Genomic DNA, 20873 nt, shown 5'->3' with positions numbered 1-20873 from the left:
CCTGAAGCCGAGATTATTGATCTTCCACTACCAAAACAATTTCCTTTGTGCCAGGTATAACTCCAACCAACAGACGTATTTCCCTGATTCCTACTGACTCCCGTTGATTGAATACAAGAATTGGGACATCTTGTTGAAGCTGTACAAGGCATTGATAAGACTACCCTTCGAATATTGTGTACAGTTCTGGTCACCATATTATAGAAAGGATATTATTAAACAAAAAGAATGCAGAAAAGATTTATTAGGATGCTACCGTGACTTGATGGTTTGGGTTATAAGGAGAGGCTGGATAGACTGGGATTTTATTCCCCTGGAGTGTAGGAGACTTAGGATGATCTTATAGAGATCTATAAAATAATGAGAGACATAGACCAGTTAGATAGTCACCATTTTTTCCCAACGGTAGGGCAGTCTAAAATTAGAGGGCATAGGTTTAAGGTGAGAGGGGAGAAATACAAAAGGATCCAGAGGGGCAATTTTTTCACATGAAGGGTGGCGAGTGTCTGGAACAAGCTACTAGAGGTAGTAATAGAGGCGGGTACAATTTTGTCTTTTAAAAAGCATTTAGACAGTTTCATGGCTAAAGTGGTGTAGAGGGATATGGGCTAAACATGGGCATATGGGATTAGCTTAGGAGTTAAAAAAAGGGGGCAACATGGACAAGTTGGGCAAAGGGCCTGTTTCCATGCTGTAAGACTCTAGTTTTACTATTGCTCTTTGATGCCATACTCAGTCAAATGTTGCCTTGGTGTCAAAGGCAGCCACTCTCACGACAACTCTGGTATTCAACTCTTTTGTCCACATTTGAACCAAGGCTGTGATGAGGTTAGGAGCTGAGTGACCTAGTAGAACCCCAAACTGATGATGTGTTGTCAGACATGCTGTAAGCAAAGGAAAGTCTAACCCTTGATTAACTAGGTTGTTGGGCAGTTTGAACACTGTGATGTAACCCTGGTTCCTTCTAAGAGAAGAAAGTAAACAATGGCACAAAGGAAACCCCATAGTTCATTTAGTTAAATGGCCCAGAAACAGGAAAACTCCAGCCAAGAGAAAAAAACCCGAACCAACCAGTCTAATCTCAGCGCATTGGAGCAAAGCATCTCTGAGAGATAAATATCCTGCAATTTTCAGCTCAATGCTTTCAATGTGACAAAACTGGGCATTTTATCATACTGTGCAAGGCATCTAAACATCTAAATGCACAGAAACACAAAGATGTTTCATGAGGCTGAAACTGTTCACTCAGATGACACACAGCTATGCTTCTTGATGAGGTTAACAATCCTGGCTTTTCATATTGAAATGCAGACATTTCAGTTAACAGCCTTTTTGCAAATTTTAAATTGGGCACAAAAGACAGTGTTACGATCCAATCAGACCTTTGACTTTGAACAACAGACACACACTTTATGGGTTCAGAGGAATCCAATTTCCAGGCATAGTTCTGGAACCACTAAGGTATAGTAGCAACGTACATCATCTGTAACTAGTCTTTTTCCCTCTTGAACAGAGATGAATGTATAACCCTGATTGTCCTCAAAATAAGAAGTCTCACACCAGGTTAAAGTCTAACTGGCTTATTTGCTAGCAAAAGCCACTAGCTTTCGGAATGCTGCTCCTTCGTCAGGTAAGTTGGAGTTCTGTCAGATTGACTGGCTATGCTAAATTGGCTCTAGTGTCAAAGGGGATTAGCAGGATAAATATATGGGGTTACGGGAATAGTGCCTGGGCGGGATTGTGGTCGGTGCAGACTCCACAGAGAGGATTCTATGATTCTAAGATATTGTAATTCGGAGTATGAAGAAGCTTGATGGACAAGTTGTTCCCGTTTTGTTATTGAAAAGATCTAACATTGCCCGAATAACATGGGAATTGCGCAAGCGCTCTGCTGTGCAATTGCCCCTCTTAACAGTGCGTCATCTGCTACTCTACGCCCAATAAGTTTAGTTCTTAGGTATCTGTACTCACAGTCTTCAGCCAACCTGCACAGACATTTGTAGAGTGATGGAAGAGGTCATTAACAGCATATCAAGTGGCATTTACTCAGCGGTAATGTTCAGAAACACTTAATTTGGGTTCCACTAGGGTCACTCAAATGTGGTTTGTCCATTTTCGTTGCAGGCGACAGAAGACCCACGGTGGTCAGAGCAACCAACTACTCTGACGGTTACCATAACATCTCCAGTGAAGCACAGGTAAGAGAATAACTAACAACCAAAACAGCCTCAACCTCCAACTCCAACGACTGCTGATGAAGTCAATACTGCAACCACAAAGCAAATGGAGCAACTCCCAGCCAGACAGTGCTAACTATAAAGACAATGGTGAACTATTAGCCAGCCAAGACATATAACTAACAGATATTTAAACCATCTGTGAAGAATAAAGGTACCCAATCTCCTGTTGGATTCTACTATCTAGAAATGTGACAGAAGTTTCTGAGACGGAACATCAAAATTGATTACTTATTCTACAATGACTACAGCACATATGGTAATTAAATTCCTTTGGAATATACAGTGTGTAGGATTACAAGAACTGGATTTGCCAAATAAATGCAGAAGAACCTACAAAGCTGCTAATAGAGCAATAAGGAATCTCTCTCTCTCTCTTGGAATAAGTGCAGCTCCTGTCACCAACAAGAGACACTCTAACCACTGCCCTTTTACATTCAATGGTGTTGCCATCACTGAATCCCCCTACTGTCAACATCTTGGGGTTAACATTGACCAGAAACTCAACTGGACTCACCACATTAACATGGTAGTTATAACAGCAGGTAAAAAGCTAGGAATACTGCATCGAGTAACTCACCTCCTGACGGCCCACCATCTACAAGGCACAAGTCAGGAGTGTGATGGAATATTCTCACTTGCCTGGATGGGTGCAACAACATTCAAGAAGCTTGACACTATTCAGGACAAAGCAGCTCACTGCAGTATTCCTAGATTCTGACTTGCTCTTGTAACTACTGTGTTTATGTGGTGAGTCCAGTTGAGTTGGTCAATGTTAACACCAAGATGTTAGAGTATCTGTTATCGCTAAATTAATCTCCCCTCAATCCCTAAATTATTCTCCCCTCAATCTGGTTTCCAATGTGGGTGCCATAAACATAGACATGGGTCAAGGTGGAAGAGGAAAAGCACAATGTTAAAATGGCGGCACGGGCTCGTTGGGCCGAAGGGCCTGTTTCCTGTGCTGTGTTGTTCTTTGTTCTTTTGTTCTTTGTTCTTTGCTGATAATCATTGCCTGGCATTTGTGTGACGCGAATGTTATTTGTCACTTGTCAGCCCAAGCCTGGATATTTTGCCAACAACTGTGCAAGACTAATGGGTCTGCAGTTCCCTCTTATTCACTCTCTCTCTCCTTTTTAAAAAAAACATGTTAAGCTTGCTAATGTCCAAACTAATGGTCCGTTCCTGGATCTAAGGAATTTTGGAAAGTCATAGCTAGTATACCTATGATCTTTGTGGCTAGCTTTTAAAATCCTAGGGTTATACATTCACGCTTTTTGGGCTCCAATGACAATGCCAGCAGTTATTGGTGATACCAAATTGTCCTTGAGAAGGTGGTGATGAGATGCCTTCTTGAACAGCTGCAGTCTATGTGGTATAAACGCACCCACAGTGCTGTTAGAGAGGGAGTTCCAGGATTTTGATTCAGTGATAGGGAAGGAACTATGATATATTTCCAAATAATGATGGTGAGTGGCTTGAAGGGGAATTTTAGTTGGTAGTGTTCTCATCTATCTACTAAACTTGTTCTTCAAGGTGGTAATGACTATTTGTTTGGAGGGTGTTGTCTAAAAAGCCTTGTTGAGGCTCATTAGGCCGAGGGATTTGTTGGATTTTGGTCCCTTAAATTTGGGCTGATTGGCACCACATCCACAAACATCCACCCCTTCACCACTGACATTCAGTAGCAGCAGTGTGTACTATCTACAAGATGCATTGCAGCAATTCACCAAAGATCCCTAGACTGTACCTATGAAACCCACGACCACTCCCAAGGTTAAAATCCTAGAACTCACTGCCAAACGGTATTGTGGGTCAACCCACAGAACATGGACTGCAGCTGTTCAAGAAGGCAGCTCACTGCCACCTTCTCAAAGGCAACTAGGATGGGCAATCAATGCTGGCCAGCCAGTGATGCCCACGTTCCACAAATGAATAAAAAACAAGTGCTGTAATCTACTAAGGAAAGCCTTAAAGATGCACTTCGATAAACATAATATGACTGCAACAGGTCAGTATGATTTTATGAAAGGCAAATCCTGTCTGACAAATTTATTGGAGTTTTTTGAAGCTGTAATTAGTTGGATAGATAGAGGGGAACAATAGATGTAATTTACCTAGATTTTCATAAGGCATTCGATAAGGCTGATACAATAACTCAGAAGGTTAATAGGCAAGATGAGGGTTCATGGAGTTGATGTAATATATTAGCATGGATAGAGGATTGCTTAACAGACAGGAAGAGAAAGTGGACATAAAAGATTCATTTTCAAATTGGCAGCCTCTGATAACGACAAGTAGTGCTGCAAGGATCAGTGCTAGGGACTTCGCGATTTACAATCTATATTAACACATTAGAGGAAAAGAATAATATTTCTAAGTTTGTTTATGGTACAAGACTAGGTGGAAAGGTAAACTGTGGAGAAGATACACAGGGGGCCCAATTTCAGCATCATGTTGCACCTGATTTCGGGCATGAAAACTTTGAAAAGTCGGGCGTGAGACAAGTAGTGCAATCTATATCCGCCTCTGCACCCGTTCCCCCTTTGCCAATTGCCATAAATGGCTGCTGTCTAGACAGTGCCCAAAACGGGCACGACTTAATGGGCTGCACACCCAACCTTGCCGGCACTTCTCCCTTTGCCACTGCGTTTGGCCGTCCAGATTCGGATACTCCAGCTTCTGAGGAGGTAAGTTCAGAGTTTCCGGCGGCTCTCTAACTCGGGGAGGGGGGGGTGCGGTGTAGAAAGGGATGGAAGCTGGAGAGGTAGGGGGTGTCAGATTGTTCTCTGGTGGGGAGGAGGAGGAGGGAGATAAGTCACATGGCTCTCTGTGAGAGGAGGGGAGCGGGTCAGATTGCTCTCTGGTAGAGGCAGGACGGAGGTGGGTCAGATCGCTCTCTGGTAGTTGGGGGAGAGAGGTGGATCAGGTGGTTCTCTGGTTGGGAGGGGGAGGGAGGTTGGTCAGATAGCTCTCTGGTGGGGGGGTCAGGGAAGGATCTGCTGCCACTCTACATGCAATTGGTGGGCGGGAAGAAGGGCAGATGGCCAGGATCGGTCTGAGTACCGCGGATAAGGGGGAATTGTGAGGGTGGGGCAATGTCTGTGGGAGCCGGGGGGAGGCATTATCAGGCTGGGAATGATGTGGCAGGGGAGCGTCCTCCTATTTATTTTTACTGCGCATACGCAGTTGAAGGCTCCAATTGGAGCTGCAAACCTCAAGATAAAGGGGGGGCGGTTTAGAACGGAGTTGAGGAGGAACTTCTTCACTCAAAGGGTGGTGAATCTCTGGAATTCTCTGCCTGTTGAAGTGGTGGAGGCTGCCTCGCTCAATATTTTTAAGACGCGGGTTGATGGGTTTTTGATAAGCGAGGGGATTAAGGGTTATGGGGAGAGGGCGGGAATGTGGAGCTGAGCCACGACAGATCAGCCATGATCTTATTGAATGGCAGGGCAGGCTCGAAGGGCTAGATGGCCTACTCCTGCTCCTATTTCTTATGTTCTTATGTTCTTATAAGCACCACCCACAGGCTTCTGCAGCACGATTCAAAATTGCTGCTTTTTTTTCAGGCAGAATGCGTATGGGGGTGCCGGAGAATGGGTCTAAAAGTCAGATCTGAAACACTCCCAAATTCAGCATTTAGAATCAAAATGGTAAAACCAGTCCCAGAGACTGCAAAGAGGTCTAAACAGGTTAACTGAGTGGGCAACAGAATGACAAATGGGGAAATGTGAAGCTATTCAATTTGGTTAAAAGAATAGAGCCCAGAATATTTTTTAAAAGTTGTAACATTTGTAAACATTGATCTTGAAAATGATTTGGTTGTGCCCATACTAAAAAACAGAAAATTAGCATGCAGGTACAACTAACAATTTGGAAAGCAAATAACATGCTGGTCTTTATTGTAAGTGGGTTTAGTACAGGAGTAAAGAAGTCTTGCTACAATTGTACGGAGTTTTGGTGAGACCACAACTGGAACCTGGCCTGAATTTTTAGACAACATATCCCTACCAACAATAGCCTTGATCCATATAATGCCCTGGGGAGCATTGATTGACATAAAGCAGAATTCTGCCCTCACTCAGGAGGAAGTCCCTCCAGCCACAGCACAGCACACAGAGCTGCATGGAACCAAGGCCCAGGACCAAAGGACAGCTTCCAAGGGAGGGAGGGTTGGGATTGCCTGGGGTGTCACAAAAGGGGAAATTGGGGACTCAGAAGAAAGGTGGAATGAAGGTCCAGAGATTACTGGGTCTCAAGGGCCATTTGGTCTACTCCTGCTCCTATTTTTTATGTTTTTGTGAATCTTTGGAATATCCTTCCTCACAGGGCAGTGGATGCTCTGTGATTGAGTATATTCAAGTGAGATATTGATAGATTTTTGAGTTCCAGGGGAACAGGGGCAGGGCCGTGAGGTTAGGTTGAAGAGTAGCCATGATTTTAATGAATGGGGAGCAGGTCCATAAATACAAATAGCCTATTGATGTTCTTATTTGCCTTAATGAAGCAGAAACATCAGACTCATCATTCCTCATTGAGGTTCAAGTAGGATAATTGCTCCCTGAATACTCTGGGAAGAGATCTCTTGTAGAGGGCAGTTCTCTCTTTCTTACAGCTCTCTGTTCTAGCAGTTTGTCCTGTTCTGCTTGATCTCTGCTCATTCTCTTAACAGTGCATCCATGTAGGAAGCAATTCTTCTGTGTAGAAGAGCTGAAGTCAGCCAAAAGTCATTCAGCATTTGCCACACCACGCTTTGTAGACTTTTGCAACTTGAAAGAACTGAAGAAAGCAAGAAACACTTATAAAAGTGTAGCAACAACTAGAACAAATCAACAAACATCAAACCTGTAAGTACTTTATGATATTTTACATAGGTGGTGGGGGGAGGTCCTTCTTGCTGCTTGACATCAGGTCACATGTGTCAGCTTGAGTGTGGAGATCCAAAATGGCAGTGCTGGAATCAAATCAGCACTTCATGATCTCCCTGTTCTGCATTCTTTGAGCAGACAGTCACTGCACGAGCATTAATGCCAGTGCCAAGATGGTATGCAGCACATTTCACATCCAAAGTGTTTGTGCACAATGCATATACATACCATGTTGGATCTCTAGCAGCACTTAGAGTGCCCAAAACAGGTATCATTAAGGTCAACTTCTCACCCATCATTTGTGTTGACTTTGGGAAATAAATTAGATTATTTAATTTGTGACATATTGAATCATATGGTACTTTCAGAGTTCCAACCTAACAGCTGATGTCAGTTTTTGATGGGATTTTCTGTCAAATACTTCAGAATACGTTTCCTCAAAAGATGCCATTGACATAATTATATTACTCACTTTAAAGCTGAATCTCACGATGTTCTGAGGAGCATGGGGGTTGTCGGCTGTAAGAACACGAGTAATTTCTTCCTTCAATTCCTAAAAGATGATCATATGGTATGTTGTTAAGACTTATATACAGAGTGAAAGTCACTGATTGCTTCTCAATGAGAAAATGTGCAATGTTCAAATAAAACGCCCACAGGATCCACAGTACTGTGTTCACTCCTTCCCAAATCAATCATGCGGACAAGCACATCTTTCTGGATGTGCACAAGTAAAACTTTGGTAAATTTGCCCGTATAGTAACAAAATTGCAGGTATTTATGGCAATTCACAGTATTTATTTTGGAAGTTCTTCACCTCATACACAAGAACATTTACATCCAGACTTCCCATTACTAGTCACCAGTTACATCATAAATAGGGCAGCTAGGAGCAAAAGATGGACAGCTATGTCCAGTATCAACAGTTTATTTCTGGGACTGCAGGGTTTCACATCATTGGAAACATTCATCTCAAAAAGTTTCTACATTTAACATGGGAATGACAAACATACCATTTCGTTGCATTTAAGCTTGCAAGGCATTACTTCTAAAGGATGCCAATCTGAAATGTGTGTCCTGTGTCTAACTGTTTTTGGTCATTTGTTTTACGCTGGTACTTAGGTGCTCATGAACCTTGAGAACCATTGTACAACTCGAATTCATTTCTATTTAGAAGAAGGAAACTTCTTACAGTACTTCTTGCTGAGAGAGTCGGAGATTACTTTTCTAATTTCAGGCACCAATGTTGTAGAAAACTGGTGCTACATTCTACTTCTGCACAATTAGTGCACAGGGAGGCTCCATTCCCAAGAGATAATGAGATATCAGGAAGGTAAGTGCTTGCATTAAAGTGAAGCAGCATGGTGGCACAGTGGTTTGCACTGCTGCCTCATAGCATCAGGGACCTGGGTTTGATTCCATTCCAGTTTTGGATGGTTTGTCTATGTGGAATCTACATGTTCTCCCCAGGTCTGCATGAGTTTGCTCTGAGTGCTCCGGTTTCTTCCCACAGTCCAAAAATTTACAGGTTCGTAGAATTGGCCATGCTAAATTTTCCCTTAGTGTCCAATGATGTGTAAGTTAGATGGAATAGCCACCTAATTGGATTACAGGCGTAGGGCAGGAAGATGGACCTGGGTAAGATACTCTTTCGGAAGAGAGCCAATGCAGTTTCGATGAGCTGAGCAGCCTCCTTCTGCACTGTTAGGATTCTATTCTATTCAAGTTTTGCCTTTCAAGCCATCCTAAAATGCTTCATAATTAATGGATTCACAAATAATGGAGTACTCATGTTTTAATGTAGGGGAATGTAGCAGCTAAATTTCACAAAGCAAGTTTCTAGAAGCGTAATATAAGTGATCAGGTTTTAAATTATGGTCTAGATACCAGAAGAACAATCTGCTTTTGTTCAAAAATTGATTTATGTTTACTTGGGCCTTGATTTAATGTCTCATCTGATAGTCAACATCTCCAACAACACAGCAATTCCTCAGTACTCTGCTGAAGTATTGATTATGTGTCAAGCTTCTGGAGTGAGGCTTGACTTAACAGCCTACTGACTCAGAGGTAAGAGTACTACAACTGAACCAAGGCTAAATCTATATTTTTTGATAGGGACTGTTTCGATCTGAATGTTGAGTGGCAGGCTATATAAGATATATGAATACCTAATTAATTAACCTCGGGTGCTTTTTTTGCAGTAACTTAATCAAGTATGTTATACTTTCAATAAAGCGATCATAACAGGGTAATCACCTACCTGAGTGATCACACAAAATACTTAGAGTCATAGAGGTTTACAGCATGTAAACAAGTCCTTCAGCACAACTTGTCAATGCCACTTTTACCATTAAGCTAGTCCTAATTGCCCACATTTGTCCCCTATCTTAGTCATCAACCTTATCTGCTGGCCTTAGTATAGCTATCTTGACAGATCTTAGTGTAAGTTGTGCCATTGAATATAGAACAACCACAGTTCCCAGGCACCATAGGATTAGTTGATCCAATTAAAATAACATTTGTAATAACTTAGAATTTGACTCTTACTCTTTCCAGATGCATTGCAATGGTGACCGATGAAGATTACTCCATAAGAGGCATAAGACGCTACAGCTATGTTGCACAGGTTTGAAGGGATCTTTTCCTGTCCAATATTATTTGTGTGCTCACACATAAATATCTCATGTAGAATCACCTGCACTTCAACAGGTATCAATAGCTGGACAGTGAGTCAGCTCATCATTTATTTATGGTATACTTTTTTACATTCATGGTCAAGAAACTTGCATAAATTCAAATATACTTTCACACATACTGAAATTCCAGTTTAAATCAAGATTGAATTTTTAAGAAAGACTATACAGTTATTACCTCAATACCTATAATCTAATCATAATAGCACCCATTCAGTCAATCACACAAAATGCAAACACATTAGAAAAAGTGATTACAAGTGAGATAGCATTTAGGTTGTCCAAAGAGGCCAAAATTCACTCTGACCAAATTCTCTCTTAACAAGATGATAGCTGGAAATCTTGCAGAATGGAGGATTCTTTCATTGTTCATTGAAAGTATTGGAGGTTGGAAGTTTCTGCCGATTTATTAATAGTACTTTACACCTGGCAACTGTAGATTTCTAGCTTACTTTTGCAACACAGCAGAAAAAATAAAGCTAGCCCTCTGTGAGGAAAGGGGTGCCAGGCAGGATATTTTATCAAGAGAGGACATCTGCCCTCTGTGTTCTTTGTCTCCCAGCCTAACTGAAATTGGCTCCTCAAGCTGTGAATTACTAAGGTGTTTCTTAGCATAAACTAGTTTTTGTCATGTGATCACAGTAACACTGTTTACATTGTCCACTTTAAAGATCCTGATAATGTTGGCATAGACACAGTATGGAGTTTGTATCTCAGCCACTTGCATCTCATTGGGTGGGATTATTACTCCTAGGATGAGGTCCCATGGCAGGGACAATATGGGGTTTCTTCCGCAGAGGCTGCTGGGAATTCAGAAGGTAATATGCAATGCCAGCCTCATTAATTTTGCAGTCAGGGATTTTTCAATGTATCAAGTGGTGGGGCAGGCTAGATGGCATGCACCCTGCCACCAAATCTGGACACCATGTTTGAAAGGCCTCCAGACACAACTTATTAACAAGTGAATAGAGATCACAAGAGGATAGGAAGCTGCAGCACAAACATTTAGTGACTCATCACTGGATGTTCTCATCGACTAGGTGGAGGGCAGGAGATTTCTGGTGAAGTCTTTGGATGAAAGTCCAATCCTTGAGCAAAATCTCTGGATGTAGTCTGATTCCTGGATGAGGTGTCTGGATGAAGGTTTGATTCCTGGGCAAAGTTGTTGTGCTGAGAACAACCATCTCCTGGATGCTGCTGCATGGAGAAAGATCCATCTGATTGATACTCCATTCACATGGTGGTGAACATTGTGTTCCAGGGTCCAGAGGCCGGAGACCTCCATCTTCACTTAAGATCTCCACAAGCTGCCCTTGTGGACAGACTTTTACATGTCATGTCAGCTTGATTTTTGCTAGAAATCCTTCTAGAAATAATAATTCAGGGTGGAGATAACACTACTTCGTCAAATGTTGTTTAATTAAGGAAAGCTAGTATAGATTTGTTAAGGGAAAATCTTCTGTAACTGTTTTGCTGGAAGTTTTTAATGAGGTAACAGAGGAGTTGATGAGGGTTTTACATAGTTATGCCCACCAATTTACGAAACACTAAAAGAAAATATAAATTGACCATTTTCCTTAACACAAGATCAAGTCAAGATAATGTCAGGTGAGCTTGTCCCTTTGTCTGCAAATATATGAAACTGTCCAGTGCTGGAATTAGCCTGCTTGTCTGGTTAGGGTATTAAAATCTAAACAACGTTTCTGATATATTACTTTGAACAGACATTAGAGCGCAACAGATCTTTCTTCTGGAGTTAATTGTTCCGATTGTCTAATTGCCCACAGAAACAAAGGTACAGTTACTTCCAAGGCTTAAAGCATAATTTTCAAGTCTTGGGTCATGGATGATTGAGTATGTGGGGAGTGAGTCCAGTCGGGCATTTAAGTGCATCTCAGCACCAGGATACAAATTGATTTCACGCCATGCTGAGCAGTAGTGGCAGATCCTGCTCACATTTTACACAGTATAAAACAAATATTTGTACCTCTTGCTACATTCAACTCCCCTCTTCCCATCCCCACCCCAACCCATTAAGTCTGCAAAAGGGAGGGGGTCATGGGAAATTCTCTCCCATTGTCGTCAAATCTTTTTTTTATACCCATATTGTGCAATTTCAGTTTGCATATACTAGGAGTGGGATCTTCTGGCCGTGCTCACCCAAGACTGAAAAATTCTGTCTGAGGTCAAAGGGCCTTTGCATGATCCTATCCTGCCTGTTACAATTCCCGTGGCATGCTGGTTTCCTTCTTAAGTGTATTCAGTGATTTGGCCTCCATAGCCTTCTGTGGTGGAGAATTCCAAGGTACACCACCGATTGATTGAAAAAGGTTTTCATCTCAGTCCTACATGGCCTACCTCGCATCCTAAAAGTGTGACCCGTAGTTCTAGATGCCCCCAGCAGGAAGAAACAACTTCATGCATCCAGTCCATCCAGCCCTGTCACAATGTTCCGCATTTCAATGAGATCCCCTCTCATTTTTCTAAATTATAGTGAATATAGGCTCAGTTGACACAATTTCTCTTCATACGACAATCCTGCCAATCCAGGAATCAGTCTAATGAACCTTCGCTGCACTCTCTCAATGTCAAGTATATCTTTTCTTTGATACAGCAACCCAAACTGCACTAAATACTTTACATGTGATCTTACCAAGGCCCAGTACAGCTTCAGTAGTCATCCTTACTCCTTTACTCCAATCTTCTTGCAGTGAAGGTGAATATACCATTTGCCTTCCTAAATGCTTTGCTTGCTTTCAGTGAATGGAGTACAAGGACACCCAGGTTCCTTTGTATGTCGACATTTCCTAATCAGTGACCATTTAAACACTACTCTGCCATTCTGTTTCTCTACCCAAAGTGGATAACTTCACATTATGTTGCATCTGCAAAATATTTGCCCACTCACTGAAATTATCTAAATCATTTTGAAATCCTTTTAATATCCTCCTCAGCACTCATATTCCCACCAAGTTTCCTGTCATCAGCAAACTTGGAAATGTTATTTTTGGTTCCATCATCCAAATCATTGATGCATATTGTGAACAGTTGAGGCCCAAACACTGATTTCTGCAGGACCCCACTAGTCACCAACTGCCACTTCAAAAAAGACTCATTTATTCCTACTCTCTGTTTCCTGTCTAACCAATTGTCAATCCATGCCAATATAGCACCCCCAATCCCATGAAATTTAATTTTGTAAACTAACCTCTTATGGGGCACTTTATCAAAAGTTTCTTGAAAATTCAAATAGACCACATTCTCTGATTCTCCTTTATCCATTCTACTTGTTACATCCTCAAAAACCTCTGAATTTATCAAACATGATTTGCCTTTCATAAGTCCATGTTGACTTTATCTAATCCCATTGATGTTTTCTAGGTATCCTGTTATTGCATCCTTAATAATGGAATCAAGGATTTTGCCCACTACTGATGTTCAGATAACCACTCTGCAATTCCCTGTTTTCTCCCTCCCTCCTGTTTTAAATGGCAGGGTTACATTTGCCACCCTCCAAGCTGCCAAGAACATTTCAGAATCTACAGAATTCTGGAAGGTGACAGCCAATGCATCCACTATTTCCATGACCACCTCCTTTCGTACCCTGGGATGTAGTTCATCAGGGTCTGGGGATTTATTGGCTTTCAGTCCCATTTATTTCCCCAACACTATTTTCCTAATAATATTAATTTCCTTCAATTCCTCCTACACATTAGATCCCCAATTCCTTAGCATTTCTGGGAAGTTATATGTGTCTTCAAAGAACAAAGAACAAAAAAAATTACAGCAATGGAACAGGCCCTTTGGCCCTCTAAGCCTGCGCCGACCATGCTACCTGACTGAACTAGAACCCCCGACACTTCTGGAGATCATATTCCTCTATTCCCATCCTATTCATGTATTTGTTCAGATGCCCCTTAAAACTCAATATCATATCTGCGTCCACCACCTCCCCCAGTGCGAATTCCAGGCAACCACCACCCTCTGTGTAAAAAAGTTACCTCGTACATCTCCTTTAAACCTTGCCCCTCGCACATTAAGTCTATGCCCCCCTAGTAACTGAATCTTCCACTCTGGGAAAAAGCTTCTGACTATCCACTCTGCGCAGGCCCCTCATAATCTTGTAAACTTCTATCAGGTTGCCCCTCAACCTCCCTTGTTCCAGTGAGACTGAGTGATCAAACACTATCCTTCATTTCTTTTTAAAGCCATGATTGGACCGGTTTTCTGAAGAGTGTAAAATTTTCAATTCTCCAGTCCTCTGGCACCACACCTGAGTCTAAGAAAGATTGAAAGATCATGGTCTGTGTCTCTGCAACTTCCATTCTCAATTCCCTTAGTATCCTTGGATGCATCTCACCCAGTCCATTGCTAGGCTAGGAAAGGAATGGAATGAAAGGAAACCTTCTTCCGTCTGTTGGATTATCATTTTTCCTTGTACTTGTGCAAGCCTTTAATTTTACAATGATACAATGTCTTTCTCATTTGCTAAACTTGAGTGCAGTCTTTAACTGTTAAGGTTATGTATTATTTTGTATTGAAGTCAGCAAATGAGAAGGTTACTGTTTAGCTTTGGGGATTTGCATTTGCGAAATAAATAAATAAATTGCACCAAATGTTTTGCTGAATTCTTATTTGTATGTTTGCCTATCAGAAGTTCAACCTAATTTAGTTTACCTGACTTAGGATACTAGCTTCTTCCTCAAAGCTTAACATGAAATTCAATCATAATATAACACTACTTCCACTACACATTCTGCTTCCTTATCCATCACTAAATCTAGCATGACTGCATTTTAACTCAAAACATTATTCTAGATAAACTTTCCTATGTGCATTCTAGAAATATATTAATTTCCCCACTGAGTTACTCTGCTTCTCCCAATCTACAACAAAATTAAATCTCCAACTATAGCATATTATTGTTGTAGCATACTTCCTTGCCATCCATATTTTAAACAATCTTCTGTTTCATCACTGTCTATAGACAACTCCCACTAGAGACTAGCATCCTTTGCTGTTCTTTAACTTTGTGCGTAAATTTTCGACTACTTGATTACCCTTATTGAAATCCCATGTTTCCACCGCTGTAATTGTGTCTTTTTTCAATATTGCTTCTTCCATTTCTAAATTTCCAAACGAAGTCATTTATAAATCTTTGAAAGCCTGTAATAGTTACCTTTAACCCTCTCTCTCTCTCTCTCTACTGCTTGTAGATCAGGATATTTGCTGTCATGGTGCATAATGCTTGTCTATCTTGCATCTTCCTCATACATCCATAGTTCGTCTGCAACGACTCTGTAACATCCGTCATCCAATTACATCTTGTTCAATCCGTCTTTCTGTTGCCTTATACTTTGTCCTCTAGCAGAGAACGCTGTAGCTTTTCAGCTCTGATTAAATGGCTCTCAATCATAGATGGAAAACAGTGACTTGGAAAAGTTAAAAGAAGTTCAAATACTGGCTGATGCTGAATTAGCCAATCTGATAACTGTGGTAATTGCAGTTTTCTAAATTTCTAAATAAAGAATGTCTATTTAGAGAGGTACCAATATACTGTTAATGACAATGGAATTTTACCCTAGCAAGAGTTGACATTCTGAAAATAGAGAGATAATGGACAACAAACAGATAGATGCGGCTGGGGTGGGGGGAGATGCTAGAAATATACCCTGCGTACCTTTAGAACATAGAACATAGAACATTACAGCGCAGAACAGGCCCTTCGGCCCACGATGTTGCGCCGACCAGTTAAAAAAAAAACAATGACCCACTAGTCTAAACCAATCCCTTTTCGTCCATAAACCTATCCACGGATCTCTTCAACGCTCCCAAACTAGGCGCATTTACAACTGCAGCAGGCAGGGCATTCCAATCCCTCACCACCCTCTGGGTAAAGAACCTACCCCTGACATCCATCCTATAACTACCCCCCCTTAATTTAAAGCCATGCCCCCTCATGCTAGCTTTCTCCATCCGAGGAAAAAGGCTATCACTATCCACCCTATCTAAATCTCTAATCATCTTATATGTTTCAATAAGATTCCCTCTTAGCCGCCTTCTTTCTAGCGAAAACAACCCCAAATCCCTCAGTCTCTCCTCATAGGACCTCCCCTCCATACCAGGCAACATCCTGGTAAACCTCCTCTGCACCCTCTCCAAAGCCTCCACATCCTTCCTGTAATGTGGGGACCAGAACTGCACACAGAACTCCAAGTGCGGCCGCACCAGAGTTGTGTACAATTGCAACATGACGCTGCGACTCCTAAATTCAATCCCCCTACCAATTTCAACTTAAACATCTAAACCCAACAAGAATTACAGTTCCCAGCAAAGATTTAAAAGCTGTAGCAAATGAGTTATTAGAACATATTTAATTCCTATATCTTAAAGGAAGTTTCCTGCACAATTTTAGATCACCATAGGCTCCAATTTTCCATGAAATATATACTTAAATCATACAATGTACTTACTTGTTCAGTAAGCTCCAGCTGATCAGGAGGTTTAATAAGTGACTTCCCCAAATTCCAGTCATCCGCATCTCCCATATCAGTTCCATCATCATCATCCTATAATAACAAAATGGCATAGCTTTAATTCTTTGAGAAATATTCATGCAAAAAACACAAAGTGACATGGCTTAATGGGCATAATCAAAATCTCTTGAGAATAAACAAGGGGCCTGATTCTTCCATCGCGATGTGCAAATTTTTGTATGACAGCCATTTTGTGGGATCCCTGCGGGCATCTGTGACCCACACGCATCTCCCAACTGGAAGAAAATGGCACCATTGGGACTGCGCTGAAAACCAGCATATTGCTGATTTGCATCACTTACCATACTTTAGCATGCCATTATCAGGATTGACGCAGCAATCTCCACACGCATTAGCGCCTCCAACCTCTTTGGCATGATATCACTTTGGTGCGAATCAGAGTACGTATACAAAGGTCTCAACCTTGCTTGGTAGCCTTGAACTTGCGGGAGGAGGTAAGTGCTGCAAGTGGAGTGTGGAGGATGTTGCAGGCGGACCCTGGAGAAGCTTGCTGGGTTTCCTCCTGGCTATCTTCAGGTGCTGGCAGTGGAGCAGTGATATCTGGGGTGGGATTGGGGGGAGGTGGTGGTGGTGGTGGTGGTGGTGGTGGTGGCAGGAACTTCTATTTTCTCAGAGCTCTGTGGGGGAGCATCCTCACAGGAGTCCTGCTCAGCCTTTCCCTTCTAGGTACTGTCCGGTGGCATTGCCTGGCAAGGGGCTGTGGTCAGGGACAGCACTGAGTGCAGGGGTTCAGGTTTGGGGGGGCGGGGCAATGGAGGAGTGCACCATGTCGTGACTGAGGACTAACCAGATGAAGCAACTGCTGCTCTGGGCCAGGGTGCCGAGTTTCAGACATGGAATCTGCAGTCACCATCTGGCAATTAATTGCAGTCTGTCCCTGCCCTGTGACACAGACCAGCAACACACGCATGTAATGGATGTTACAGCTGCACACATGGCAAGGGTCAAGGGTGCGCTTTGCCCACGGCTGCACACTGACCTGCGTAATTTGTGCCAACATTTGTCATGATGGGAATTTCACACAACCTAAACAGGTCACGCATGACACCATGGATTGTGTGGTGTTGCCAAGTGGGGGTATGAGCCCAATGAGGGATTGGAGTGATGCTGAATCGATGCAGCCAAAGACATTAATCTGTCATTCTTTGCTCCTTCCAAATTTCACTGTTCAGATGGGTCTGATTTGATTTTGATTTAATTTGATTTATCATTGTCACATGTTTAGTATACAGTAAAAAGTATTGTTTCTTGCATGCTATAGAGACAAAGCATACTGTTCATAGAGAAGGAAACAAAAGAGTGCAGAATGTAGTGTTACAGTCATAGCTAGGATGTAAAGAAAGATCAACTTAATGCAAGGTAGGTCCATTCTGAAGTCTCTTGGCAGCAGAGAAGAAGCTGTTCTTGAGTTGGTTGGTACGTGACCTCAGACTTTTGTATCTTTTTTCCTGACTGAAGAAAGTGGAAGAATGAATGTCCAAGGTATGCGGGATCCTAAATTATGCTAGATGCTTTGCGGAGGCAGTGGGAAGTGTAGACAGAGTCAATGGATAGGAGGCTGGTTCGATTTGGAGCTGGCCATTATAGTGACAGAGGAGGCGGCGACTTAGGATTGGTAGGTGTGGAGAGACCACCACAGGAACAGCCAATAACAGTCCCTTAGGAAGGAGGATAGGGGCTGCTACTAAGGGCCAGGATGTGGGTGAGCAATCTCCTGAAAGGGTGCACAGGAGGCAGAGGATGCGAAGGCAAGGAGGTTGACTAATGTCCTTACCTCGTATGACCTACATGTGACTCCAGAGCCACAGCAATGGCTTTGATTATACTGCTCTCTGAAATAGCCTAGCAAGCCACTCAGTTGTAGCAATCGCAACAAAGTCTCAAAAAAGAATTGAAACCAAACAGACCACCTGGCATTGACCTAAGCACCGGAAAAGACAATGACAAAACAAACAGCTCTGTCGATCCTGCAAAGTCCCCCTTGCTGACACCTGGGGGCTAGTGCCAAAATTGGGAGAGCTGTCTCACAGATGAGTCAAGCAACACCGTGACATAGTCATTCTTACGGAATAATACCTCACAGATAACACCCCAGACAACTCCATTACCATCCCAGGATATGTCCTGTCCCACCAGCAGGTCAGACCCAACAAAGATGGCGACACAGTGGTATACAGTCGGGAGGGTGTTGCCCTGGGAATCCTTAACATCGAGTCTGGGCCACATGAAGTCTCATAGCTTCAGGTTAAATATGGGCAAGGAAACCTCTTACCGGTTACCACATATTGTCCTCCTTTGGCCGATGAATCAGCGTTCCTCCACATGAAACAGCATTTGTGGTATTTCATTATCCACCACCATGAGTGGCTCGGCAGCCACACCACTGATCGTGCTGGTCGAGTTCTAAAGAATATAACTGCTAGACTGGGTCTGCAGCAAGTGGTGAAGGAACCAAAAAGAGGACCTCATCCTTACAAATCTGCCGGTTGCAGATGCATTTGTCCATGATAGTATCAGTAAGAGTGACCACTGCACAGTCCTTGTGGAGATGAAGTCTTGCCTTCACACTGAGAATAACCTCCATCGTGTTGTGTGGCACTATCATCATGCTAAATGGGAAAGATTTCGAAGCAATCTAACAAATCAAGTCTGGGCATCCATGACGCACTGTGGGCCATCAGCAGCAGTGAAATTGTATCCCAGCACAATATGCAACCTCATGGCCCTGCATATTGCCCACTCAACAAATTATCATCACGCCAGGGGATCGACCCAAATAAATGCAGAGTGCAGGAGGGCATGCCAGGAGCTGCACCAGGCATACCTAAAAATGAGGTGTCAACCTGGTGAAGTTACCAAACAGGACTACTTGCATGCCAACCGGCAAAAACAGCAAGTGATTGACAGAGCTAAGCGATCTGCAGTCCTTCCACATCCAGTCATGAATGGTGGTCGACAATTAAACAATACATTGGAGGAGAAGGCTCCACAAATATTCCCAGCCTAAATGACGGAGGAGCCCAGCGCATCTGTGCAAAAGGTAAGGCTGAATTATTTGCAACAATCTTCAGCCAGAAGTGCCCAGTGGATGATCCATCTCGGCCTCCCCCAGCAGTCCGCAGAATCTCAGGTGCCGGCCTCCAGCCAGTTCAATTCACTCCACGTGATATCAAGAAACGGTTGGAAGGCCCTGATAAGACTCCGACAATAGTACTGAAGACTTGTGTTCCAGAACTTGCCATTCCCCTAGCCAAGCTCTTCCAGAACAGTTACAACACCAGCATCTACCCAGCAACGTGGAAAATTGCCCAGGTATGTCCTGTACACAAAAAGCGGGACAAATCCAACCCGGCCAATTACCACCCAGTCAGTCTACTCTCAATTGTCAGTAAAGTAATGGAAGGGGTCATCAAGCAGCACCAGTTCAGCAATAACCTGCTCGGTGACGCCCAGTTTGGGTTTCGCCAGGGTCACTCAGCTCCTGACTTCACTACAGCCTTGGTTCAAACATGGACAGAAGAGTTGAATTCCAGAGGTGAGGTGAGAGTGACAGCCCTTGACGTCGAGGCCACGTTTGACTGAGTGTGGCATCAAGGAGCCCTGGTGAAACTAGAATCAATGGGTATCAGGGGGTAAGTTGAGGAGGGTCAGTCATCTCAGCTCCAGGCCATCTCTGCAGGAGTCCTTGAGGGTAGTGTCCTAGGCCCAGCAATCTTCAGCTACTTGACCTTCTCTCCGTCATAAAGTCAGAAGTGGGGATATTCGCTGATGATTGCACAATGCTCAGCACCATTTGCGACTCCTCAGATACTGAGGCAGTCCATGTTCAAATGCAACAAGATCTGGACAATATCCAGGCTTAGGCTAACAAGGGGCAAATAACATTTGCGCCACACAAATGCCAGGTAATGCTCATCACCAAGAAGAAACACTCTAACCACCACCCCTTGACATTCACTGAATCACCCACTGTCAACATCCTTGGTGTTACCATTGACCAGAAATTCAACTGGACTTACCACATAAACACAGTGGTTACAAGAGCTGGTCAGTGACTAGGGATACAGCAGCGTGTAACTCACCTCCTGACTTCTCAAAACCTATCCACCATCTACAAGGCACAAGTCAGGAATGTGATGGAATACTCCCCACTCACCTGGAATGGATGCAGCTCCAACAACACTCAAGAAGTTTGACACCATCCAGGACAAAGCAGTCCGCTTGATTGGCACCACATCTACAAACATTCAATCCCTCCACTACTGACGCTCAGCAGCAGCAGTGTGTGCTATCTACAGGATGCACTGCAGCAATTCACCAAAGATCCTTAGACAGCACCTTACAGATCCACGACCACTTCCATCTAGAAAGGGCAGCAGATAAATGGTAACACCACCACCTGCAAGTTCCCTTCCAAGCCTCTCACCATCCTGACTTGGAAATATATCACTATTTCTTCGCAGTTGCTGGGTCAAAATCCTGAAATTCCCTCCCTAACAGCATGGACTGCAGCAATTC

The 20873-nt window shown here is 43.0% G+C and overlaps 1 protein-coding gene across 1 annotated transcript in view; it reads right to left on the bottom strand.

Moving 5' to 3' along the window:
- Positions 1 to 20873, bottom strand: part of dnai1.2 (dynein, axonemal, intermediate chain 1, paralog 2) — a 258343-nt gene that overhangs the window by 224980 nt on the left and 12490 nt on the right. Inside the window, exons 3-4 of the mRNA XM_080215680.1 lie at positions 16272 to 16367; positions 7578 to 7658 (exon numbers count right to left, since the gene is read on the bottom strand). Coding sequence (XP_080071806.1) covers positions 7578 to 7658; positions 16272 to 16367 — 177 coding nt within the window. The remainder of the gene's footprint in view (positions 1 to 7577; positions 7659 to 16271; positions 16368 to 20873) is intronic.

Source organism: Carcharhinus amblyrhynchos, chromosome 1 (assembly GCF_965287045.1).
Source record: "Carcharhinus amblyrhynchos chromosome 1, sCarAmb.v2.hapA, whole genome shotgun sequence".
NCBI classification, from domain to species: domain Eukaryota; kingdom Metazoa; phylum Chordata; class Chondrichthyes; order Carcharhiniformes; family Carcharhinidae; genus Carcharhinus; species Carcharhinus amblyrhynchos.
The sequence above is the reverse complement of the archived record's forward strand: the minus strand, read 5'-3'. Positions and strand labels throughout refer to the sequence as shown.